The sequence below is a fragment of the Myotis myotis genome, unplaced genomic scaffold (genome assembly GCF_014108235.1).
Source record: "Myotis myotis isolate mMyoMyo1 unplaced genomic scaffold, mMyoMyo1.p scaffold_m19_p_21, whole genome shotgun sequence".
Lineage (NCBI taxonomy): Eukaryota > Metazoa > Chordata > Mammalia > Chiroptera > Vespertilionidae > Myotis > Myotis myotis.
The window spans coordinates 7,295,215-7,322,959 of record NW_023416326.1 but is presented as its reverse complement, the minus strand read 5'-3'; the positions used below and the strand labels follow the sequence as shown (position 1 = coordinate 7,322,959).

The window sequence follows — 27,745 nt, the reverse complement described above, 5'->3', positions numbered from 1 at the left end:
TATACTACGAGCCGCGTCTGTGATCTTGACTAAGTCAACTGAATGGACTTTGGTAAAAAGAAATATGCTTGCCTGGGTCAATACAAGGGTAACGACACAGGATAATATGTTAGTGGGCATTGAAAAGCAAAGCCCAAGCTATCAGTGGAGGGAATGATCACATTCCCAAGGGGTTGAACACCCTTTCGCGGATCCTTGTTGATTCCCCGGTTACCACGGGTGTTGTTGTAACAAGGTGCTCTGTGGTGGCTGCTGAGGTCGCTGTGCTGCTGACACTGTGAGCAGCCCCTATAGGCAGCCGCGACTCCAGTTAATCAGAAGAGTACAAGCTCTGCCCTGGCAACCTCAGGGCATCTGGGTGATTCAGGATGTCCGCAGAGGAACTGTGAAAGCGTGGCGTGCCCGGGTGCTCGCCATAATCCAGTTTGCAGCCTTGCAGTTCCACAGCCTGAACTGGATTTGAGGAGTAGCCATCAACATCAAAGGGATCCTGTGATTTTTATTTGCTTTGTGAAACTGGGAAGTGTTTACAAGATACAGTGCTGGAGAAATACATACATAGGATGGTGTTCCAGAAGGGACTGTATGCTGGGTCTCTGTATTTGCTATTTTTAGGTCTTTTGGAACATGTTGTAAGGGTCAAGTGTTAACTTTTCAGAAGCTACCTTTAATAAGTCGGGATAAAAACCATCTGGTGCAGGGTTCTTTTTTTTTTTCCTTTTTTTTCCCAAATGGGTGGACTTCAGGGGAGAGGTGGAATTGCCCATCTTGAGAGTCTCATTGGAAACTTATGGAAGTGGCTTAAAAATGGGATCTATCCCCTTCTATTGCTCCTTTTATCTACCCGCCCACCCAGGAAAGGAAGTGAAAAAGAAATATTGGAAGGTTGTGGCCGTGTGCAAAATGTAAGCTCTCAAGTAAGACAGAAAGCAGCAGCATTGCTTTCTAGAGGGCTACTGGGCCTCTCATATAGGAATGTGAGAAGTGGGCGGAAAGGGAGAGGAAGCCACCTGGGGAAGGTAGGACAGGGCCCAGATCAGAGACGGCTCTCCTCTGGCCCCAGTGACACTTCCTTGTGTCCCAGGAAGTGATGATCAGCCCCTGTAAACGTGGTGACTCCTGGGGGCACCCACTCTGGGGGTGCTGCGATGGCCACTGGGTGACCTCTACCACTGTCCCCATTCCCATGGAGGCCGCACTGTGGGGTCACCTGGGCGAGCTGCCTGGCCACAGCCCCTGCTGGCGCCTCTAAGGGCTTTTGTGCCCTGGGCCCAACTATTAGGGTGACCCTGACCCCACCGGCTTCCTGCAGAAGGGGGCCTGAGAGAAGGCTCGGGTTGGGCAAGGACTGGGGACTCTTGACATCGGAGGAAAAGGAGGATTTGAGAATGGGAGGCGTCCGAGGTAGCAGGTCGGGGTGCAGGGCCCGGGTCAGATGCATCTAATTTTTCCCCAGCGAAACGGACAAAAACGGGACCAGCGTCCCCCCCCCCCGCAAAACCCAAACGCAGAGAAAGAGAAAAGGCACCCGAGGCTCTGAGACAACCGTACTCGGCGGGTGGTGCGCGGGACCAAAATAAACGGGGACGGCGCTAGAGCGAGCGCGGGAGGGAGGAGGCGGCCCCGCATCCCTAATGAGGGAATGAATGGAGAGGCCCCCGGCGGGCGCCCGCCCACCCGCCGGCCGCCGCCAAGTGGCCTGGGCGCTGCGTGCCGCGCCCGCCTCCTCCCGGCTCGGCAGCGGCTCTGAGCGCGGACCCAGCCGGGACGGCCCCGCGCGTGGCTGCGGCACGGCCCGCGGGCGCCGCTCTCCCGGGCGGGGCGCGGGGCGCTGTCGGGGCCGCGCTTGCCGGGCCGCGATCGGAGGCGCGAGTTCACCTTCGGCCATGGCCCCGGGAGCCTAGCGGGGCCCGGACGCCGCCCCCGGCGCCTCTGCCCGCAGCGCCGCACCCGCCCTCCCGGAGCCCTCCCTCCCCGGCGCCCGCGTCCCCGGCGCCGCCGCGGGCAGCGCCCCCTCCCCTCCCCGCCCCGCGCGGCCTCTTCCCCGCTCCGCTCCGGGCCGCTGGTTGCACCGCCCGCGGCCTGCGGGAGCGCTGCGCCCGGCCTCGGCCCGCGCCTGCGCCCGCTTCCTGCGCCCCCGGAGCCCGCACTCAGCCCGGCCCGAGGGACCCCGGCCCGATCCCGCCGCCCGCACAAAATGTCGGCCCGGACGCCATTGCCCACGGTGAACGAGCGGGACACGGAGAACGTGAGTAGCCCAAGCCGCCCCGCAGCCGCGCGGCCAGACCCCCCTGCGACCCGCGCTCGCCCTCCACCTGGGCCGCCGAGTCCCCAGTGGCCCCCGAGCCGCAGGGTCTGCGCTTGGCGCCCCCAGACCTCGCCCCCCGCTCAGCCCCAGGCTGCACCCCGACCCTCCGGCGTGAGACTGGGGGACTGTGAGAGGCGCTCCCTGCCCGGAGGTGGCCCTGCCGGAGAGCGAGGGGGTGATGGAGGGCAGAGGCAGGGCAAGGCAGAGTGGGCATCCCGGTGGTTTTTCCGCGCCTGGGGCGTCTTCATCCCCACCCCAGGGCTGGCTCTGGGTCACAGACCAGCCCGCGGACTATTTCCCCCACCCTCGCTTTTCTGGGTCTTTCGGTCCTTTGCACACATCCCCCCTTCCCTTCCCCCCCACCCCCTGCATTGCCCCATGACTTTGCTTTTTGTAGCATCGTGGTCACGCTGGGGTCGAGGTGGAGGGCGAGGATGATAGTGGAGAGGGGTGTGCGTTTGTGCACGGAGTTTACAGAGCTTATGCTGCTCCTGGGCAGTGATGAGTGGAAGAATCGCACCCACGGCTTCTGTGGCCCTGGGGTCACCGCACAGTGTTGAAAAGCCACAGGAAACCAAGCGCCTATTCTTCTCTCCCTCAAGCCTGCGGTGATAAACCAGGGAAGGTTTTACTTTAAATATTTCTCCTCCTTCGTGGAGCGTCACAAGGTGCATTTCTTTGAAGGAAGGATTTTCTGCGTCTTTGATGAACTTGCCCTCAGGAGTTTTTTCTAGATGCAGATGTCTTTCGTGTTTCAACTCTTGAAAACCAAAAGGACAAACAAGATCAGTTTGTATTTGCACCTTCTGAAAAGTACAGTTGTTTTGTGAGTGTACGCGAGTTCTTTTGTGGGAAAGATTTAAAACAGCAGCAGCAGCCTCAGCAACAACGAAACAACTCTCCTGGCCTGTGAACAGGGCCTATGCTGATTTTCTGACTTTTTAAAAAGAGCTGAAGGGGTGGCAAGTTTTGGGGGGCCGACCAGATCTCTAGTTGTCCAGTTAACTCAGGGCCTCTCCAGCTCTGGGTATGCCCATGCCTTTAAAGGGTGGGTCAAATAAACTAAGTGCCTGCACGTTCTTAGACAAAAGGAGACAGAGAGATACAGACTCACCTCTGAAGTGTTGGAGGGAGGTGTGGACAGATTGTTTGATTTTGGAGAGTAGGGGGCCACAGAGACTTAATGTGCTTGTGAGAAGGGAGAAGAAATTCTAGGAGCAGAGTCTTGTTGGAAGAGCTAGGAGGATGTTGCAGTGTGCTTTTGTCCTCTGGTGTGGTGCCTCTACAATGGTAAAGGTAGTGTAAGTCTGCTGTTATCATAAAGGATCACATAATTTGCATCGTAATTGTTGCTATAAAAACATCATTGATGTGTAATTTTGGTTGAGAGATTGAAGAAGGTCAGGGGAAAAGATGAACATTTTGATAGAAGTTGATTTTAAAGCCACGTTGGTGCTGAATTTTTCTAACTAAAAAGGTTGCTGTTATTCTGTGTGTCATTTCGATGTGCATGAAAAGTAAGACCTTTGTTTTAATTAGCAAAACACTGTGTGTGTTCATTAACCTTAGAAGGGTGGAATAATACATTGGTTTTATTTTCTTTTTGATTTTGAATAGTATATACAGCTCTTTCCATACTTGTATGAATAAGGTAGTTTATACAGACATGAGATAGCGTTATAGAAATATGAATGCATCATCACGTGTAAGACCCCCAAAAGAACATTTTAAAGCTAAGCAATAATCCTGCGATAAATTATGTGGTACCTTCAGAAAATGGTTATGCTGCATAAACTCATTTGCTCTGTTTCTGAACATGTTATTTCAAAGTCACTGTTATGGTCTTGTCCCTTGCTGTCATTGTGTTGCACTAACTGTACCTACAATTAGCTTACTTTACAATCACATCTCAATTGCCTCCTAATTGCCATGGAAAATATGTTTTATTCTACTGCAGCCAATTTATCAATAAGTATACACTCAGCTTTGGTTCTGAGCGAGAAGAGATACAGTAGTAGTATTTAAGACAAGGCCTCTCCCCTCAAGAAACTTACAGAAAAGGCAAATATCCCAAACTGTACAATGGAAACCACTGTGTAAGTAGGACTAAATTGGTTTTTAAGTGCTATAGGTGTCTATCAAAGAGACCACCAGTGAAGGTTATTTAAGTCACCAGTTGGGCCTGGCCAGTGTGGTTCAATGGTTGAGCATCAACCTATGAGCCAGGAGGTCACAATTAGATTCCCTGGTTAGGGCACATGCCTTGGTTGTGGGCTCGATCCCCAGTAGCGGGTGTGCAGGAGGCAGCCGATCAATGATTCTCTCTCATCATTGATGTTTCTATCTCTCTGTCCCTCTCTCTTCCTCTCTAAAATCAATAAAAAATTATTTTAAATCACCAATTGGTGTCCCTCATTATTCTCTGGTTGGTAATAAATGTCATTATCCATTCTTAACTTCCCTCTCATCAATGAACTAACGAACCTGTTTGATCAGTAATAGATTAATGCCAGTGTGGCAGTCACAATACACATTTGTGGTGTTTCCAGTTAAAGTGACCTATTTTAAAAACTGGCTGCAAAAATTTACATTCCTATGACAACAAAAGGCTTCTCAGTCTTGTGGAATATTAAGGGCATAGCTAAAAACATTTCATTACTGCTGGAAAGTAAAAGAAGCAAATATGGTCATTTAGAGAACCATCTTGGTATTTTATTGAAATCATTTGCAGTTTATATAAAAATTTATTTATCCATATATAAATGTATTTGGATGTTGTGTCCTTGGGTGTATGTAATATCTACCCATGTCACTAATATATATTGAGGATAAGTTTTTAAATTCGAAAGAGAAATAGTATAGCATTGAGCTTCTATATACTACTGCTGTTTAGAGTAGAGTGAGAAAGAATTGGTTTTCTTTGGGAACAATCTATGGGTACTTTTTCAGAGGTATTTTGTTAGGTGAAGGATTCGTATGTGCGGTCACAGGCCTTACGTGGCTAAATCCAACAGCACACCAATGATTCACTTGAGTGGAATAAGCACTTTATAGTGGCATAGATAATATCATGTTGCAGATAATATCATTAATTTATGCAAAATGGGTTTGATTTTAGGTTGTAAAGAGTAAGTCCAGAAAAAGAACAGGTATATGAAATATTTCTTTTCTTCTGTTGGATGACTTGGATAATTCCAGCATGGCTATAGATAATATATTGCCATTACTTTTATGCTATTACTTTTAAATTAAGCAAGAAAAATTTTGTGTGTGTTTTTGGAAAAATTCTTCTTATGCTAATTTTTATGGATCCCAAATGTCCAGACTAGCTTTCTATGGGGAAGTTCGAACAGTATGAAGAAAACGGATTTGACTCCTTTTGCGAATGTTTTAAAATGGACTTTGGTAATTTTAAAATGGACTTGGAAACTTTGAATAACACAACTCTGGATGGTGATTCTGTTTATAGATCTGAAATTCACTGACCGTAACAAGTATTGGCTGAACTAAGGTGGCCATCAGTACTTTGTCCCTGGGAATCACTGTTACCACTCACTTCCCTTGGGTTTGCTCAGTACCCTCACGTGTCACAGTACCTATCACGCTGCAGCCTAACTGTGGATTTACTTTGTCACCTTAATTCTGTATTTGCCAGTGCCCAGCACAGTGACCAGGAGTACCACACAGAAGATCAGTGCCATAATGTTCCTTCTTTTCATTTGTCATCAAAATTTATCAGTTCCTGGCTTTGGGGATTAGATTATGTTAGACCTTAACTCCTCCATGTGCCTTAACTTCTCATTCATTTTTCCCGTGAGTTCCTTGCCTTCCCGCACAGCAATCTGTACGATTTGTTTAGATCCAAACTCTGTGGATTTATATCTTTCATTAATTTTGGAAATGTGGCAACCATTATCTCTTTGAATATTGCCTTACCCCTCTATTCTGTCTAGCATTTCTGGTGTCAGAAAGAGAAAGAGGAGAGAAGAGAGAAGAGAGAGGGAGGGAGGGAGGGAGGGAGGGAGGGAGGGAGGGAGGGAGGGAGGGAGAGAGAGAGAGAGAGAGAGAGAGAGAGAGAGAGAGAGAGAAACATTGATGTGAGAGAGTCATGTTGATTGGTTGCCTGCTGCAGGTCCCCGACCAGGCATCAAACCTGCAACCCAGGTACGTGCCCCTAACCCTTCAGTCCTGGGGCTAATGATCTAACCACTGAGAAAACTGGCCAGGGAGCCTATATGTATTTTAACTCTCATTCACTTCTTCCCCTATGTTACTCTGTCTTTATTACAATCTATAGTAAAACCCACAGTATAGTTACTGTATGTAATATGTTCAGTTAGCTAACTCTCGGCTGTATTTAAATATGTTGAATTTGTTCGTGTGGTAAAACACAGGTAACACGAGATCAATCCTCTTAACACATTTCCAAGTGTGTGGTACAGTGCTGTTAACTTCAGCACAGGCAGTGCCGTACAGCAGCTCTCTAGGACCTTTCCATCTGGCATGACGGAGACTTTACACCCATTGCACAGCAACTCCCATGTTCCTCTCTCCCCAGCCCCTGGCCCCCACAATTCTTCTTTCTGTTTCCATACATTTGATGACTTTAGCTACCTCACTGAAGGGGAATCATGCAGTATTGATCATTCAATGACTGCCTAATTTCACTTAGCATATAACAGAAATCCTTCCTTTTTATGGTGGAAAAACATTCCATTGAGTGTATATAACGTTTTCTTTACCCATTAACCTGTTGCTGGACATTTGGGTTAATCTATTATGATAAATGCTGCAGTGAACACAAGAGTGCAGATATGTCTTCCAGATCCTGACTTCTGTTCTTTTGAATAAGTACCCAGCAATGAGATTGCTGGCTCTATTTTTAATTTTTTGAGGAACTTCATACTATTTTCCATAGTGGCTGCACCATTTTCCATTCCTACTAACAGTGGACAGGGCTCCACTTTCTTCACATCCTCACCAACACTTGTTATTGTCTGTTTTGTTTTATTTTGTTTTTTTGATAATGGCCATCCTAACAGGTGTGAGGTGCTATCTCATTGTGGTTTTGTTTCGCAGTTCCCTGATAGTGATGTTAAACATCTATTCTTATATCTGTAGGCCATTTTTACATCCTCTTGAGAGAAACATCTATTCAAGCTCTTCGTTCATTTTTTTAAAATCTGGGTTTTTTAAATATTGAATTCTAGGAGTTCCTTATATATTTTCAGTATTAACCCTGTTTCATATATAAGTGGTTTGCAAATATTTTCTTCCATTCTACAGGTTGTCTTTTCACTCTATTGATTATTTCCTTTGCTGTACAGAAGCGTTTTAGTTTGAGGTAGTGCCACCTGTCTGTTTTTGCTTTGGCTTCCTGTGCTTTCGGTGTCTTAGCCATGAAATCATTTCCAAGAACAACATACTAAAGCTTTCCCCCCTATGTTTTCTTCTTGGAGTTTTATAGTTGCAGGTATTACACTTAAGTCTTTAATCCATTTGAAATCAATTTTTGTGTGTAAGTGGAAGGCCCAATTTGTGGCTATTCGGTTTTCCCAGCACCATTTGTTGAAAAGGCGATCCTTTCCCCCTTGTGTATTCTTGGCATTCTTGTCAGTGATCATTTGACTACATGTTCATAGGTTTATTTCTGGGCTCTTGGTTCTGTTTCCTTGGTCTATGTGTCTGTCTTTATGTCAGTACCATACTATTTAGATTACTGTAGCTTTGCAATATGTTTTGAAGTCATAAATTGTGAGGCCCACAGCTTTTTTGTTTTTTTCTCAAGGTGGTTTCAATTATTCAGGGTCTTTGTGGTTCTGTATGAATTTTAGGATTGTTTTTTCCCATTTCTATAAAACAATGCTATTGGGGTTTTGATAGAAATTGTATTGATTCTGTAGATCTCTTTGGGTAGAACGGACATTTTATCAATAATAAATCTTCCAATCCATGAATGCAGGGTGTCTTTCCATTTATGTGTATCTTTTAATTTCTTTTAGCAACATTTTGTAGTTTTCAGTGTACAAGTCTTTCCCCTTCTTAAAGTTTATTTCTTTGTATTTTATTGTTTTTTGATGCTATTGTAAATGAGATTGTTCTTTTAATTTCCTTTTTTTCTTTTTCTTGCCAAGCTACTCCAGCTAGGACTTTCAGTACTATGTTGAATATAAATGGGCCTCCTTGCCTTGTTCCTGATCTTAGAGGAAAACTTTTCACTTTTTCACCATTGATATATTAGCTGTGGGCTTTTCATATATGGCTTTTATTGTTGATATAATTCTTCTAGTCTCAGGGAGTTGAGAATTTTTTTAAAAATATATTTTATTGATTTTTTACAGAGAGGAAGAGAGAGGGATAGAGAGTTAGAAACATCGATGAGAGAGAAACATCGATCAGCTGCCTCCTGCACACCCCCTACTGGGGATGTGCCCGCAACCAAGGTACATGCCCTTGACAGGAATCGAACTTGGGACACTTCAGTCCACAGGCCAACACTCTATCCACTGAGCCAAACCGGCTAGGGCGGTAGTTGAGAATATTTATTATGAAAAGGTGTTGATATTTTTGTGTGTGTGTGAAATACCTTTTCTGCATCAATAGAGACGATCTTGTGAATTTTATATTGTTCTGCTAATATGATGTGTATCACATTGATCATGGTATGTTGAACTGTCTTTATATCTTCAAGATAAATTCCACTTGCTCATGGTGTGTGATCCTTTATTATGCTGTTAAATTTGGTTTGCTAATATTTTGTTGAAGATTTTACATCTATATTCATCATGGTTTTTGGCCCATAGTTTTCTTGTAGTGTCTTTTTTGGCCTTTGGTGTTAAGAGTAATACTGGCCTCATACAATGAGTTAAGAAGCGTACCCTTGTCTTCAATTTTTGGAAGAGTTTGAGAAGGATTCTTTAAATGTTTGGTACTGGGCTTTTCTTTGTTGGAAGGTTTTTGATTACTGACTCAATCTCCTTATTAGTTACAGATATTTTCAGATTTTCTTTCTTCATGATTCAATCTTGGTAGATTGTATGTTTATAGGAATTTCTCCTTCTAAGTTTGTTGGCATATAGTTGTTCATAGCTGTCTCTTATGATCCTTGTTATTTCTGTGGCATCAGTTGTAATGTCTCATTTCTGATTTTATTTGAGTCTTCTCTTTAGTTAGTCTAGCTAAAGATTTGTTATTTGTTGATCTTTAAAAAACAAATCTTAACTTTGTTGGCTTTTTATATTGTTTTTCTATTCTCTATCATTTATTTTTATTATAATCTTTATTGTAATTTTCTTCATTTTGCTAGCTTTGGGATTAGGTTTTTCTTATTTTTCTAGTTCCTTGTTGTAGATAGAGTTAGTTATTTGAGATCTTTTTAAAAAAAATGTAGGCATTTGTTGCTGTAAAGTTCCCTCTTAGTACTGCTTTTGCTACATCCCATAAGCTTTTTGATATTGTGTTTTCATTTGTGACAAGTTTCTTTTTCCTGTTGCTTTCAAAATTTTGTCTTTGACTTTTGACAAGTGGACGTCTTTGAGCTCATCCTATTTAAGTGTTCTTGGATTTCTTGAATCTGGATGTACATTTCTTTTCTCATATTTGAGAACTTTCAGCCATTTTTTTCTTTAAATAAGCATTTTGTCCTTTCTCTCTTCTCCTTCTGGGACTCCCATAATGTGTCTATTGGTCCCCTGATTGGTATCCCAGAAGTCCCTTAGACTTTCTTCACTCTTTTTTATTATTTTTTTCATTTTGCTCCTCTGACTAGATCATTTCAAACAACCTGTCTTCAAGTTTGCTGACTTTTTTCCAGCTTGGTTAAGTCTCTGGTTGAACCTTCCTAATGTTGTTTTCAGTTTAGTTATTGCATTCTTCAGCTCCCAAATTTCTGTTGGATTCTTTTTCAAATTTTCTGTTTCTTTGTTGAAATTCTCATTTTGTTCATGCATTATTTACATGAGCTAATTGAGCATCTTTATGTCAGTTTTTTTGGAATTCTTTGTCAGGTAATACATATACCTGTGCTTGTTTAGGATTGGCTTATAGAGAATTTCTTCCCTTGATTGGGCCATTTTGCCCTGTTTCTTTGTATCCTTGTAACGTTGTGTTGGTATTCATGCATTTAAAAAAATGGCTACCTCTACCAGTCTTTTCAGACTGGCTTGATACATGGAAAGATCTTCAGCATTCGGTGCAGGTGGGGATACTCAGGGCTTTCAAACCTTTTCTGTAGACATGTCTTCTCAACTTGGGTGCATGGATTCCTGGTTAGAGGGATTTGCCAGGTTCATTCATTTTCCTAGGAGCCCCTATCTCTTGCTCCCTCTGCTGTCTGTCTGCTGTACTGTGGTTCTTCTGAAGCAGCAGCACAATGAGCCGCTTTTTTTGTTCTCAGCGGCCCTGAGGCATTGTTTCTTTGCTGATTCCCACCAGCACCGGGAACACAGCTGGACAGTAACCAGTCCTTGGGCAGCTCCCTAAAAAGCCAGCATGCTTCATTCTTCTCTTTACCTATCTGTTGAATTTTTAAATTATATTCTGTTTTTTATTTCTAAAAGTTCTAAGGGTTTTTCTCTCAAATCAGTCTGGCATTTTCTTAAACATTTAATGTATAGTTATTTACAGTCCCTGTCTGAAAATTCTATTATCTGAAGTCCTTGGGGATTTAGCTCTATTGTTTGTGTCTACTGATTCTCATTTATGGTGGCTTGTTTCTTTTTGTATTTGCTGGTTGTTGCTGATGAAGTCCCATTTGTCTGATTTTTACCTGTGTGCAACTTGGGAGTCTAAATTGAGGATAACTTCTTCTAGAGAAGGAGTCCCTACTGACCTGGGACTCTCCAGTCTCCTAGAGGGATCCTGGCTCAATGAGGGAGTTTTAGGTTCATCTCTCCCACTGTGGAGTGGGTCCAAGGCTTAGTATTTACCCCCAGGGCGACACTGGCCTTGGAGTTCGTTTTGTTGTGTGTTTGTTTTTTCCTTGGATGTTTCTCTTTTTTCAGGCTCACCAATGCATTTTTTAAAAAGCATTTCTTATCTTAGAATAAACCACAGTATTTTGTCTACTCCAGAAAGGCTAGAATAAGCTTTTGAAAATGGTGTTCAGAAATGTCCATACTTATGTAATTTTATTACCCTAAACTATGTATTATTTCTGAAATTGTCCTGTTACACTTAAACATGTGGATAATTTTCTAACCAATTTATAAATTTTCCACATCAAAACCTTAGTACTTTTTGGAAGCCATTTGTCATGATTATTAAAATGATTATTTTTCAAGAACAGTTAATTGTCACTAAGGAAAGTATTTACTAGCATTTTTATTAAAAATTTATAATAATTGGATAGATTGAAATAGATGCATCATAATAGGATTCAAATTTGTATTTATGTGAGGTACTGTCTTTAGCCAGGATAGTCATAGAAATCAAGTACCAATATCAACTGAACTTACTGGCAGATATAAAGCAAATCTCTGTATCATAAATTGTCAAACTATGACTTTAAAAAATCAAATATATTGCGTAATTGGTAATGTTTTACTAATCAATGAAAAGTTTGTATCATTAAAATTTAATGTTTCCAAAACCTTTTTCATATATTTTTTAATGTGTGTAATTTGTTAGTAAAGTAATACACCTGTAATTTATGTCAGCATTTCTAAAATTGTCCATACTTAAACATTTTAAAGATCAGGGTACTTGATCTAAATTTTGAAGACCATTCTACTGTATAGTATACCATAGGGTTTGCATTGTTCTACAATTTCAATGTATGTAAACTTTATCTTTTTAACTCTATTGAAAGTACTTGAGGTCAGGGATTATTTCCAACATTACTTCTGTATATCCTATTTTGGGACACTCAACAATTTAATAAATCAAGCTCATTTATTCTCAACAACAGTGAGTGAACTTATGAACCAGCTGGGAGATCATTTCAAATTCACATTCCCTAACCCTTGCTCACTCCCACTCCATGTTCTTTCTCAGTTTCTTTAGGGTGGGATCCAGGACTCTCTATTTTCATAACTTCCTTGGTGATTCTGATGCTGACACCCACTGCCTAGGCTTCGAAAAATAGTGCGTTATGTGACGATGATTGCATCGTAACTGAATCTCATCTTTTGATTAAATAAAAAAGAATTATGGTGGATGTTTATTATAGAAAGGGGTGGGGAACTGATAAACCAATCCTTCCAGCAGGTGACAAGAGCTGGAGAAGATAACAGGCATTTGTCTGGCTTGGAGAGCATAGGTACATGTGTGTGGCACTCATGGGTCTGTAGTTGGAGAAGGGGATGCTAAGGAATTTCATGTTACCAGCTTTACAGGGTTAACATATTAGAAGGGGTAGATGACAGCAAATTAAAGGAGGTCACCATATAGTGCTTTTGCTGATAGGCCTGATCTTTTTTATTCTGAGAAAGTATTATTTAATATTGTTTTGACCACTGTATCCATTTGAGTTCAGGTTGTAAACCAATCAGAGCTGAGGAACAGTGCAAAGTTTGAATGGCACTTCCTGGAAAGGATACAGTGACAGGTTTACTTTAAATCTGTAAAGCATGAGCACCTGTCTTTTGGGGATCAGCAGTGCTGCTTTCACGGGTTCAAAAGAGGGTTTGCTTTTGTTTCCTTTTCTTCTGGTTTCATCTCAATTGGAGACGCGAGAGTTCCAAGGGCAAATGAAACCTGTGCCCTGCTCTGGAGGGACTTGGGCCTGAAGAGGGAGGTAGACACTGAGACGAACAGGTGGGGAGAAAGTTACAGCTCCTTGTCATCTGAGTGCGCAGGACACAGAAGAAAGGCGGGAGGGGGAGGCGGAGCGCTCAAGCAAGTTCATGGCCTTTGAACGAGGCTCCAAACACCAGCCCTCCTCTGCCAAGTGGCTCCGTGGAAAATTGAGTTGGTGGGAAGAAGAGGGTATTTATTGGGTTGAAGGAGCAAGATGCACAAAGGCCCTCGGCGTGAAGCTGAGAGGAGGGGAGCAGTAGCCTGATGCGGGGTGGACAGGGATTAGCTAGAGGACCAGGCAGGAGGGTAGGCAGAGCCCTGCAGGTCACAGAGGTCGCTGCTGGACAATTTAAGTAGAGGGTCAGATGATTAGATTTGTATCCTGTGTGCCTGCATGTTTTAGAAACACTCACGTTTTTAAATTTAGCGGCCTGCTTTTTCATGGTCCATGAAAGTATGAACAGTTTATTTGGGGGTATTGGGAGAAGGGATAGGTAGGGGGCAGGTGCCAGTGCTGGTGATGAAAACTTTCTCCTTGGCCAAACTTCAGGTTGGCTCCTCTGAGTTTTCCTAACTAGGCTTTGACCTTGGCCTTAGTGTCTGTCCTGTCCCTGCAGGGCCTGCGCACCCAATCCACGCAAGGAATTCTGCGGAAGTTAGTTTATGAGAATCACCCACCCTTGATACCTGACCACCTGGATATCTAATCAAGTCCCTCAGCCCCTGCCTTTGATGTCTAAGTTCTTGACTTGCCTTCCGCAAGAATCCTGCTGGGCTGGTTTAGCCAGAATCCCCCTCCCCTTGATGTCTGCTTTTAGTCATTTCCCACCCACTGACCCCTTATTCTGCCCCTTGGTTATAAATCCCCAGCTGTCATTGCTGTATTCAGAACCGACCTCTCTCCTCTATCATCATACCGCGTTGCGTGATCTTGGGTCAAGTCTGCCTTACCATTTTAACAAGTGTCAGAGAATAATTACCTCTTGAACGCCTCTTAAGATTCACATTTCGGAATGAAATTCCATACACATTTCGCTGAGGATTGGGAGTGAATTTAGAGCAACCCCTAGTAACCACAAAAGTATTCATAGATCAGAAATGAGAGTCTTTCAAACTAGGGCAGAATAATAGGGTGATTTAAAGGTGTTAAGACAAGGATTTAACAAATGCTAGGACTGGTAACTCATTATTTTTTATGGCATCCTGTCTTTGTGATTTTATTTTATTATTTTTGTAATTTGTGTGTGGTGTGTCTGTGATTTTAATCAGTGGTGAATCCAGTTGTCCTAAGGGAGTGGGAGGATTATTTAGCTGCTGAGTAACTAGCTACTTTATCTTGGGTAGGTCATTTAACCATTCTTCCTTTCAGCACTTACTGGTGCATCTCAATTTGGTACTTACCTATAAACTGTCCAGCATATTTTCCTCTATAGAAATTATCCGCCGAATAGCATTGCTAGGTCATGCCATTGATCCTTCTGGGCACTCTAGATTCCTTCTATTGATTGCTGGACTACCAAAACTAGAGGGAAATAAATCATGTACAGTGGCCACTTGTTTAAATCTGGGGGATTGACTTTCTAGTAAATTCTTAACTACTAGTGCCCGAAGGACATGCCAAGGGGAAAGCCTTAAATGGAGAAGGTTAGTAGGAGGTAGCCTGCTTTTCTCTTCTACCTTCCTCTCCAGGACCAAGGGGAGTCTTCTCTCACCTCTGCTTTGCTGGAATTGAATATTTATCCCGCTGCTGATTCTACCGCATGTGCACTTGGTGACAGTCCTTTCAAACTCTACTGTCATTTCCTTAAACCTGCCCCACAGATAATGTTGCACCTCCTGAGCCCAAGACCCTTACAGCTGACTCGCCTCTCAGTGCTACCCAGCCGGGTTGGCTTGCAAAAGTGTTCTGAGTTGCCTGCTGTATAGTGTTAAAAACAAGAATATGTCAGTAGAATACATCCCCCCTCCTAAGTTGAGCACAATGCTTTGCACATAGGAGATACCTGATGGGTGTTGAGTAAATATATGAAATTATGATTTACTCATTCTCTGGACAGTACTGATGTATTTTAAGAATCTGAGGTGGTGCTATGCAGATACAATATTTGCTTTTTAAATTCTGGTGGTTTCTCTTTCCCCCCAGTTTTTTTTAATGATCTTCTTCGGTGTTTTGAAGAGAGATTACCCCCCCCCCCGCCCCAATCTTCTGTATTCATGTTCACAAGTTAAAATCATTAGTTAAAAGTTTACTGTACTTCAAAATATTTATTTAGAATAGGTATTGACATTTAAGTTGATATGATTATTAGCTTATATTAGGGAATGATTACTGGATTTTGTTGGATTTGCTCACTATATCTGAACTGAAGGTCCTGGAATGGAGCTTTGCCTACAAGAGTGTTAAATTAAATACAATCTAATGATTTAAAGAACAAACATACATTGTAATTTTTGGCATGAGTTTGCTGTAAGGGTTTTGTACTTGTGGGAGTGAAAGAACTAGGAAGTTTCTAAAAGAACTTAATACCATATTTTTAGGTATAATTTAAGCCAATGTTTTCTTCTATCCCCTGGGGACTCGGTTGCTATCTCTGGCAAGCAGTAGTGAATGACCTCCCGGAGGATTTTTTTTTTGGGTGTAGAGGAGAGTATTTTAGGGAGGAGTGCCTCTAAAAATAAAACCCAGGCTCAGCCACTCTCTTTCTTCCTCCTGAAGAGAATAATCGCCCTTTGTACACTCCAACTCACATACAGAGTCTGTAGAACTTCTTGGTTAAGGCACATGCTCTGGAGTGGGACTGGGTTCAAATCCCAACTCTGCCATTTATTAGCTCTTTGACCTTGGGAAGCCACGTAATTTCTTTATGCCTCAGGTTCTTTATCTGTAAAAAGGAATAACAGCCGTGCTCACCTTGCAGGGTGCTTGTGAGGTTTAAAAGATTCAACACATGTGATACCCATAGAACAGCGCCTGGCACCTAGTAGACGCTCTATAAGTGCTGCTATTATTATTACTATTATTATTATTACACTTAGATAAAGGAAGTAAATATGCCAACATTTGTGTCACTGAATTATACACAATTTTAATTTTTAAAAATTCTGGCCTGACCGGTGTGGTTCAGTGGTTGAGCATCAATTCATGTAACAGGAGGTCACAGTTCCATCCCCAATCAGGGCACATGCCCGGGTTGTGGGCTCAATCTCCAGTAGGAGGCACGCTGAAGGCAGCCAGTCAATAACTCTCATCATTGATGTTTCTCTCTCTCTCCCTTTCCCTTCCTCTCTCTGAAGTCAATAAAAAAATATATTTACATCGGTTTCTGTGTTTTAAGTCATAGGTTTATATTCCTTTTTATACCAAAACTAATTGTAAACATTGTATTTAATTTTAATGCAAAAATTGTATTAAATCTACAGTGGAAAGTGTTCTTTCTGGTTGGCTGCATCAAGTGTAAGTAAGCCAAGTGGGAGGCCGAGGGATCTACAGGTGACTTGGGGAACAAGGATAAGAGGCCAAGGGCGATAGTTGTTGGGTGACATCCATGTTCTCTCTCAGTGGGAATGGACATACATGTCAGTGGTGGTGTATAGTGCTTACTGTGTGACAAGACATCCCTGGGGTTAGTTTATCCCCAGCTTTAGTAATTTATAAGGTGCAGAGCTTTAGGCATCTTTCCTTACCTATAAAATAAGTCTAATACAAACCTGGCTGAGAGGTTGTCAGGTTTGAGTTACTAGGTGTCTGGATATTAGGCACTTTGCAATAGTAGGTGTTCAGTAATGGTACCAAAGAAACCGGGAATCCAAACGAAGATGATGAGAAAATTCAGTTGCTCATCAGGAAATATTCCTCCTCTCCAGCTGATTATCATTCTTCGCCTGGTGAGGTGATCCCAACCTTCATTCCTGAAGAGTCTGGGCCATCAGAGGTCTTGCCTGTACTGGGTGGTTGTAATTTTCCATTGACTAACCTCAGGACACGGGAGTCCTTAGAGGTGCTCCCAGAGGATCCCTGCATTTAGACATACTTCTCCGTAAGCCGTTACGTAATAGCAACCCAGTTTCCCCTTGATGGTCACGATCAGTCACCCAGCCAGTATAATGACCCCCTTCTTTGCCCAGTGAGTCATTGTTGTGAAGCAGTGTCGGTTTGCCATTTCATGGCACGTTGCTATGACACCTGGTGGAAGCATTCCTCCCTCCGGGGCTGAGACTCTGGGGCTAGCAGAACCCAGAGTTGCAGAGACCAGAAAGAAAAACATCCCTGGCGGATCACGAAGGCTAACAGTGAGAGGAGCCGCTCCTATTTCTATCTCTTAATTCCTGGATCTATGTGTCCTGGCTATGGGAGAAATAGCACCATAGATAAGTCACTGATTCAGAGGGCATATTGCATCCTGGAAGACGTTACCCACCTCTGCAAGGTGCTGTCACCAGCTGGTGTCATAACAGAATCCTTAAAAAGCCATTCCATTGGTGTATCAAGCCAGCTGTTCCAGGGTATTGGGGAATAGAAGAAGACTGGTGGATTCTTCAAGCACGAGCCATTGCCAGCTTCATTTGCTTTAAAGTCTGTTCCTTTCTTAGAAGCAGTGCTGTGCGGAATGCCATGATGGTGAAAAATGTATTCTGTAGGTCTCCCCATGGAGGTTTCAGCATAAGTTTTATGGATAGGGAAGGCAAATCCAGCAAGTGTGTATTCCAGTGAGTTCAGAACCCTGCCCCTCCTAGAATGAAGGTAGTCCAGTATGATCAACCTGCTACCAGGTAACTGACCGACCTCCGCCGCACCCCCCCCCCCGCCCCCACACCACCTCCTGGGAATTGTGGTGTCATTTGGGTCATTTGGGGGGCCCAGTATTATTCTGTGCATGTGGCAGCTTAGCCCTGGTCCATGCTGCCGGGAAGACGGGTGGCTGGAGAAGGAGGCTGACCGGCATCTACAGCATGAGGTCTCGGCAGCAAGCGTTCACACGGGACACAATCACCATGTGCTGTGTTCATTCAGGGAGATCTGCTCACGTATTTCTTGCATGGCATTCATTCCCAAATCACGTTCCTTCTAACTTCTTGATCATTCTGCCAAGCCACGAGCACCAGTCTGAATCTCTAGAGCTCCATACTTCACACTCTTTCTCTTTCTAGGCAAAGTAAACAGCCAGGTGCACTGCTGAAAGTTCCACCCACTGGGGAATGTTCTCTCTGTCACTCTTCCTTCAGTGCCACCCAGAGTGGGGCTCTAGTCCTACCACGTGCACTTTTGGGTGGCACCAACATATTTTGCGGAACCCGATGGTTCCATTCTGGGATGGCACTGAAGAAAGAGGGACAGAAACATGATTTCCAAAGTATCAACAGTACGGTGAGCAGTAGAGTTCTCCTCAGCAATAAATATATTAAACACTAGGATAACACCTTACAGACTGTGAGAGTATATAACTGTCAACCTCAAATTCTCTTCTAAATTAAGCAATCATTTAAGAGTAAAGGCCAAAAATAGTATTTTCAGATCAATGAAGATTGAGCTTTTTCGGCCTACATTTTCTTACTTCTTGAACTACCAAATGCAGTTTATGAAGAAAGACATAGAATCTAGAATAAAGTAGTTGGATGCAAGACATTACAAGCAAAGAAATTTCAGTTGATAAAATAAACACTGACTGTAAAAGTAACAAAAAAAAGAGCAGTTGCTTATTTTTAGGATGTTGGGGGGAAAGTAAATACAAATGCTGGTTAAGAATAACATGGAAAATGGCAGAAGAAACATGGGAGCCAAAACTGAGGTCTTGGGTTATGGGGAGGAGGATGGAAAATGGATTATTTTTAAATTTAAGTCATAGTATGCTGTTCAGAATTTAACCAAAAGAAACAGAATGTATATCAGCGTGGAGTGGGGAGGAAAATTAAAGTAAACCAAATCCAGTAGAGGAGAAGGAAAGGGAAAAAAATTAGGTAAAGTAATCATGAAATAAATATAAGAATATTAAACTCTTCTTTAAAAGAAAGGGTTTCTCAGCTCATATAAAAATAATAAAACCTAATTCCAGTGGAGGAGGAGCGTGATTGAGTTTCGCAATGGTGAGGGTTTGCCAAACAACTATGAAAGTGAGAGTGAAGGATGTTTGCATGGGAGTGGTGATAGTAAAGGATCATGGCATATCACCTGAGTAAGGAGATAAGCGATAACATGACAGGAATGAATGATAGTGAGAATGGGGAAGGGTCAGTGGATAGGAGGTTTTGAGGTGATAGGAGGCTTTCACTATTCTATTGCAAGATATTTGGGACAAGAGTTAATTGCATGAAATAAATGCTCTAAATGATTTCAGCTACTCTGTGACAAAACTTACTTAGAGAAAATATGTGAAAGTAAAGTCACAAAGAACAAAGTCAAGAGCACAGTATGATCATAGGTTGTTTGCATCCTTGCATGACAAGACAAAGCATTTTCTGGAAAGGTCCATAGCACATGGTCATTCCCAAGCACGTGGTTAGGAAAATGTTGTTAATATTGTCTCAGTTATAATTAAGACCCACTGGATTAATCCAGACAGTGGATCCAGAAGTGGGCATAGGCGAATGAAGAGACAGTATGTTAATGAATGAAAGATCAAGTATTCTGTGTTTGGGGTTTGGCCAGGCAGCTGGTCATTGTGTTCTGTTTGCTTCTAGATGTTCTGGATTTCAGAGTTTCATGGGTAAAATTTGTAAAAAAAAAAAAAAAAAAAAAAAAAATTAAATGAATAAATAAACAAATAAAACTAAAAACCTTTCAAAAATGGGATGAGATTGTCAACTTTTTGCCAAGTAAGTGGGGAAAAACTCACCATAAACTAGCAACGTAATTACTTAAAAGAAGGGCAGCTTAACCCCAAGCAAGTAGGACATGGTCTCCAAATAAAAAGAGGGCCTTTTAAGAGGAGAACATTTGACAGTCTTACCCTAACATATGTACATACATGCACACACACCCCCAAATATATTATATATTTTCCTGTTTCTGAGGACCCTTTACCCTTCCATTTATTTGGGAATATTTCAGAAATACCTGCCTTGAGAACCTGGGCAGCAACGAGGCTTGCCTTTTGGTGATACAATTATCAACAACAGTGGTAACCTAGGAATACCAAGTTCAATAACCCGCCCAAGGTCACCCGTCTAATTCCTTGCAATGCCAGGATTTAAGCCAGGCAGGCTGACTCCAGACCTATTTCTCTGGACGTTAATCATGAGGCTAACGTCCGTGGGAATGAGTAATCATATTTTCAATGGAAATGTTTTATTTGAAGCCATTTTTTTAATTTTATTTTTTTTGCATTAAAACATAGATAACCTTGTTTATACCGAATGTACTCCTTCAGTGTGCTGTCTTCCCTTTGGCCATTTCATTGTAAGTCAGCACTTCTATTAGGAGGACAGAAGTAGAGAAAAGAAAGGTTGCCAAGTTAAAATGCATCACATGCTTATTTATTAAAAAAATTAGTTTGGGGAAAGACAAAGTAGAAACCATTGCATTAAATGGCTTTTAAATAGCCTGTGGATTTAATTTCCCTCTGTTCTCTATGACTTTCATTTAATACAAATACTTTAGAGTTTCTCTGTTTTATGATTGTTCGGTTTGTAACAACTTTTTGTGGCTTGGAGCGAGACTGTATTTAACTCAAGGCTGTGTCTTATCTGATGAGTATCAGAGACGGACTGAATCAAGGGTGTCCATTCATTGGTCAGTATAACATTTACTCATTCATTCCACACATGAGAGCCTGTGGCAGGCCAGGCGTCTATCTTGTAGAAGGTAAGGTGTTTTGCTGAGTGTGAAACAAGCAAATCAGCACTTTTTCTACCCCCTGGAGACAGACAGTTGATTATTTAATTATAGGGATCATTGCCAGAAACATAAAGACCAGATGTATATGCAATTTGTTTCCTTTAAATGTTACCCAGAGAGGTCCCATATGGTCCAAGGTGGGTAAAAGATCTACAGAATTACAACTCAGGGGGCCTGGGAGTAAGTGTCTAATGTTGGGAAACAGGTCCAGATGACAGAAACACAGCACCTGTGTACACCTGTCATCAATTACATTTCGTGTCAAAACTGTTTATATTCGTTTTTCTCGCTAACCTTTAATAGTTCGGGTCATTTCTTGCAACCATGCTTATTCCTCAGCAGTTGTCGGTTCTCGATTATTTGTTAAACTAAACAATGTCATGTTGAAGTGTATTGGTTTCATCTTACTCCTGAAATAATATTTTTTTCACCAAAGAGAGTTTATTCAAATTCCAAAGAGAAAATTGTCCAACATAATTTCATTTTCATTCTCTTCTTTAGAAGATGAGATTGTCTCCTTTTTCTCATTTTTATTTTACTTTATTTTATTTTTTAGAGAGGCGAATTCTGTTTATAATTTAGGACAGTACAAAGCTACTTATTTTTATGCAAAAGGATGTAAAAACCCAAGTGTACTTTCTGCTTTCCTATCTCAGTGAGGCATTGTTTGCACTGGCTCTTGCATTCAGAATGGAGTGATAGGTATGAAAAATGAATATAATTTAAGGGGAAATTTAGTACATTTAAATTGCATCCATCAGAAATTTTTCCATTCCGTTCTCACTGTCGCATGGATGACCAGTTTTCTCAGCAGTGACCGTCACTTGGAGCCTGTGATGTCTCCAGTCAGCTGACACCTGATTTCAGATGATGCCACAGTAGTGAGGTCCCTGTGGGCGCCACCGATATCCCGATAAGAATAACCACAGACCTTTATTTTAGCACTTGCTCGGGTGAACTGGTCATAGTCTTGACTTGTTGAAGTTGTCAGTATTTCCCATGCTGAGACTATGAAAATAGCTGCTACCCTGTCATTTATTTTTCTAGTGCTTACTTTTACGGCTTCTTAGTGTTGGCATTTTTTTTTACATTAATATCCTTAACTATTTGAGAATTAATTTTGATGTAAGGAGTAATACAGCAATCTAGAGATCCAACTCAATCTTTTTCTAGTCGTTACAAAACCATTTGTTGAATAATTTATTATTTCCCCATTGATATGAGATACTAACAACATGGATATTGACCGTCTATTCCTTAGATAAACTTCTGTAAAAATTTTGCCACCTGGAAATTCTACAAAATTTCCTCTCTTATTGTTTTGTCATGCATGAATCACAGTTTAATTGTGGTGATGTTCTGGTTTTCACTACGTCATGATTCTAAAAAATTCAACCATCTGGAACAAATCCAGAAATAAGTGGGAAAATGCTCCTTTGTCCTTGTTCTGGATCCAAGTGAATTATTGTTTATAAGTGAAGTTAAAGAAAAAATTAGTTGCAATGCTTTAGAAAGTATATCACCTCTACCACACACCTACCTGAAAAAATTTCCCAAACTAGAAAAAGTGAATCTAAAAGAGGGAAATGCAGGGATGTAGGAAACTATGGTGAGTAATGTAACCAGTGAAAATTATAATTAAAATAATTTCTAATCATGTGGCTATGTGGTTTAATGGTATTCTTTAAAACATTTTAAAAAAATAGAATAGGCATGTTTTTAAAAATCTGATTAAAATGCAGAACAGTTCTTGGTGGTAGTAACAGAGCAGCCTATGCTGGTAGCATCAGGAATCATTAATCCAATCACCCATATCTCTGACTACAGGTATTGGGCCAGGGACCGTACTCTCTTAGCTTGTCTTGCTGTGATCATTCTCTAATTTCATTGCAGTGACTCTTCTGTGACTATGAACCTTTAAACCTATAGGCCCTCCAGCATATTGGCCTCTACTTGTCTCTCTCCATCAACACGTTTTTGTCTTCATTTCCTTCACTATCCAGTTCACATTTTATAGCCCATCATTTCAATAACTCACCAATAACCTAACTCATCTTGCCCCATTCTCTTTGTTGGTACCTGTTCAGCAAACCCCAGATCAGGATGAACTCATATATCTGCTTCCTTCGCCCTTGCCGTGGGCTTTTGAGTGTTGCTGAAGAAAATGGTACAACTGGACAGATGAGTGCCACAATAAATTTGTGGTCGTCAATGTCAACTAGACCGTCAGTACTGCCCAGCAGCCTTACTAGGCTTCTCTGATTAATGCGCTTTTCCTCTGCAGAAATTCTTTCAAATCTCTTCTACTCTCTGCAAACCTGTAGCCTCCCTTCACTCTTAGGAGGTGACCTTACCTCCAACCACACAGAGAAAGTGAAGAGCCATCAGATCGGAACTCCCTCAACTTCCTACTATCAAGTGTTCGTACTCTTCTGCATCTAGACCTGATTTCTCTTCCTTTCTGCTTGTTACGGGAGAAGAGATGTCTTTCTTCCTGCAGAAGGGCCATCGCTCCATCTGTGCTCTGCCTCTTCTCACTTTCACCTTCCCAGGAACTTGACTTATCTTTTCCCTCTCTTGTCTCAGCTGCTTCTCTCTCCACTGGATCCGTCCCTCGGGATTTCAGAGTGCTCAAGTCTCTCCCATCTCAAAACAAGCAACTAGACAGTAACCGCCCCCAGCTGGTGCCTCTTCGTTGAAGTCACACTTCTCAGAGGCATTATCTGCCCTCACTGCCTCCGTTTCCTCATTTCCCACATTTCCCCAACCCACCTCACCTTGACTTTTACCCTTCAAATTTAAAATAAATACCAGTAGAGGAAATGACACTGGAGGTAGAACTCCCAATACAGTAGAGGAGAAAACTGGAAAAAAGGAAATCCAATGAATATAGAAAAACTAAGGAAAAGAGAAAACACAAAACAATATGCAGACATAAGTAAGCATGCCAGGAATTACAGTGAACGTAACAGGGTCAACTCTTTGTAATGTGATCTCTTTACCTAATGTTCTAGAAAATCAAAAGTGTGGTATCAGAGAGGGGGGCATTGACAGCAATGGGGCACAGGGAGCTTTTTGACATGATGAAATGTTTTACATATTTACATTGTAGTCATGTTTCATGACTTTATACATTTGTCACAGCTCATCTTTTATACAGGAATTTGGTGAATTTCATTGTGTGTTGTTTATGCCACAATGAAGCTGACAAACAGAAAGTTTAATAGAAGCATCATACTATACTACTTGGCTTTCAGTGAGTTAGTATTTGTAAGTCATAATTATATAAACACAATAGTTTTTAACTGAAATTTTGCTTATATTACATTAGGAAGAGGAGAGGCGGGGCTGGGGGCTAAAAGATAATAATTAGCCATAATAGGAAATTGAGAGGCTGTCCAAGCCGATGAACCAAGAATTATCAAATACGAGAAGAGAAGGCTAAAGGGAAAGGTTCTGGGAGCAGGCGTGAGGTCTGGAAGGGTGGTCCAGTAGACTGGTAGTTTTTGATAGTAGCCTCTGAGAGTTACTGGACATGTTTGACCATGTGCATATGTCATTTTAATAAAAATTAATTTAATAATCGGGGGCTATGAATTGCTAGAAATAACTATAGAAAGACCAGAAATGGGCACTGAACCCAGCTGAGTTGAGAGAGGAACAGAAGCTCTGATATGATGGATGGCTTTTCCTGGGCTGTAATGTCTAAGCTGAATTAAGAGTTCACCAAAGGATTCTTTCCGAATATAATTGATTATTAAGGATGTTTTCTCTCTCTTGTAACTCTGTTAAAGTCAAGTAGTGCTTCCAAGAGATTATATTGATTTACTTGCATTTTCTAGGCTTACATTTATGCCAGTGGTGAAAAGATGATATATATATAAATCGTAAAAAGCATGGCTGGTCTATCTTGCACAATCATAATGTTGAATGAGTGTTGATAGGATATTCTCTTCTTGTTTCTGTTTTATGGCTTATCACTCAGTGCTACTCTGTGTTTTTCAAATTGAGATGATAAATTGTTTTATGTGTTTTTTTGTTTTGTTTTGTTTTTGTATGGAGTTAACTTGGCCTTCTGGTTGTATACCTTATTTAATTTTGAGCCGAGTGTTTTAAAAATCAGAAAGTAGTAACAGATAAAAATGACTAACCTTGAGTCAGGCTTTGCATGAGACTGGAAAATGGAGTCATCTTTAAGGTTGCCTTTAAGACATTTCTGATGAAAAATTTTTAGACAAGTTTTCATCACGTAGGTAGGACAACATAAGTCTGACTTACTTTACAAATAAAAGATATCCCCTTCTTTTGCTAATTTGTCCTGCTCGTCTTCAGCTATTTTTAAGAAGCTAATGGAGAAAAGATGGTGCGTGTATTTGTGGTTCAATGTTTTCACAAAGACAGCTAGGAATTTTGTATGTGCAGGAATGTAGACAAAACTAGACAAGGGCAGGAACAATCGGAGCCGGTGAGAAAGCGTTTGTTAGGCAGCTCTACCTGGACCCTCACGTGCAGAACTTCCAGGTGAACAAGGTCTGCTCTTCATTGCAGTTGTAGGCTAGTGTGAGACAAGGTGACATCTTTGCTTCAAGAACAGCACTGAGGATGAATGAAGTGGGGCTACTAAGTCCTGGAGGCAAGCAGGGCTTTCAGTGGTTCCTGGTTGGGCATGGTGAGCTGAGCAGGGGATCGGGCAAGAATGGATTAGAGGTAGACCAGAAGTTCGGAGCTGATTGGTCAGTTGGCTGAGCTCTACACCCAGCAAATGAAAGTGTGAACATAACAAGTTTCGAGAAATAGAACCATGCTCATGAGGTTGTCTGTCTTGTCATGAAAGGCTTTTTAATAAAGCAGTTCTAGACTATGATGTCATTTCAACTAAACAAATAACGCTCTTAGAGGAGTAATGGCCGTTGGGCTCCTATCTACCTAACCATTTGTATTTTTAAGCATATGCCTGAAGCTGAGCAGAACATTTCATTTTAAATAGTTATATTCCCTCTGGCAAAAGGAGCTCAAGCACAATAGAAATTATAAATAGAACCCAAACTTTAAAATTGTGTAGTGCGATGTGTTTTCACTGAAGATGAGTCATTAATGAAAATTATTCCCAGTGTTTTAAACTGCCCTTTGGTAATTGAATTAGCATTGACATCTCGCAACCTTTTTCTTAGCATACATCTGTGGATGGATATGCTGAACCGCACATCCAGCCGACCAAATCGAGTAGCAGACAGAACATCCCTCGGTGTAGAAACTCCATTACGTCCGCAGCAGACGAACAGCCTCACATCGGGAATTACCGTTTACAAAAAACAATAGGGAAGGGGAACTTTGCCAAAGTGAAATTGGCAAGGCATGTTCTAACTGGGAGAGAGGTAAGTTTTCAAGATGCCTTTTAATATTTACTTGGATTAGAACATCTACCTCTCCGAAGTCTTGTTGAAAAGCGTTCCCGAAGCTGATGCTGGGAATTCATGACAGTTGTGATATGGGATATGTGTGAATGGAATGTGCCGAGTAGAGCTGTATCATTGCATGAAAAGTTGACCTTTAATGTTTAGAAAAGAATCATTCCTACATTTTAGCATCTCAGAGATGGAGTCTGATGCAAATGAACTTTTCTCAGACTTCTGTCTTTCATTAGTGGTTTCTGTAAATACTTCAGATTGCTATTCAACCTTAGAAACAAGGCTAGGATAAAGTCTTTTATTAAACACTAGAGGCCTGATGCACGAAATTCATGCAAGGCTTTGGCCCCTGCCACCATGGTGGCCATCTCTGCCTCGGCCCCTGCCTGCCATGGCTTTGTCCGGAAGGAAGGACATCTGGAAGGACGTCCGGTCTAATTAGGATATTAAGCTTTTATTATTATAGATTAGGTATAAATGTGTAGAAAGCAACTCACCCATTTTTATCTACTTAGAGACCACATTAAACAAGTGTTGTTATACAGATGTTTTATAAGAAAATTGGCTTTCTAAAATCCCATGTGCTTTAAATTATGTGTATTTATATAGCAAAAATGTATATATTAATAATTATTGTTAATATTAATGTCTTTAGTAATTTCTATGTTCAAGATTGAAAATAGTTAAACATCTAACATTCTACATAACATTTTCTGGATCCAATTAGGACATTGTGAGGAATCCCAGTCATAAAATGTTTTTGATAAGTTTTGATTTTGCTCTATGCCTAATATTATTGTCACTTCCAGTTGAATTTATTCCTCCCTGTCCATTCTGACCCATGAGCTGTTCAAGTACATTCTATATTAGGCAGAGACTTAGAGGACATTCAGATCCACTTTGCTGGTCTGCTATAACTAAGCTTGGGCGGCCATTTTCTCTACCCACCTCGTCATTTTATTCACATAGTACTTAACGTTACTGAAAGTTTATAAGCCCCTCCCCTCTGATATTTGTAACTTACCAAGATCATGAGTAAAAGATTAAGATGTAGATGATTTTTATTTTTAAAGAGGAAACTTGGAAGTAATAACGCAAGTGTAATTTCATTGACTCAGAATCAAATGGGTTAAAGATGTGGGTCAATGGTATATATTCTAAGGCTGCCAAATTATCAAAACTTTGCCATCCAATTATGTGAACACTAAATTATTTCTAGTTAGAAATGAAAGAACAGATGTTTTCTTTCTAAGATTTTATTCATGAAAATATGTATTCTCAAATACAGTTTAATGATTCTCTTTTTTAGGTTGCTGTGAAAATAATAGATAAAACTCAGCTAAATCCTACCAGTCTACAAAAGGTCTGTAATTATTTTAATAGTAAATAATTAGAATGTGAGTTTCCTAATTAATATGAGTTCTGTAAAGCCAGGTATCCTAAATTTTCAACTAGGTGCAA

The 27,745-nt window shown here is 41.4% G+C and overlaps 1 protein-coding gene across 9 annotated transcripts in view; it reads left to right on the top strand.

Annotated features, from left to right (window-relative positions):
* Positions 1-2,064: 2,064 nt before the first annotated feature.
* MARK1 (microtubule affinity regulating kinase 1) overlaps positions 2,065-27,745 on the top strand; it is a 59,116-nt gene continuing 33,435 nt past the window's right edge. For 6 of the 9 annotated variants that reach the window (XR_004975053.1, XM_036354939.1, XM_036354940.1 and 3 more), the window contains exons 1-3: positions 2,065-2,248; positions 26,048-26,251; positions 27,594-27,647. Coding sequence is in view for 8 of the 9 variants with exons in the window: in XM_036354939.1 (XP_036210832.1) it covers positions 2,198-2,248; positions 26,048-26,251; positions 27,594-27,647 (309 nt within the window). In the remaining variant the exon portion in view is untranslated. The remainder of the gene's footprint in view (positions 2,249-26,047; positions 26,252-27,593; positions 27,648-27,745) is intronic. The other 3 variants (XM_036354937.1, XM_036354938.1, XM_036354936.1) reach the window with 1 other exon arrangement.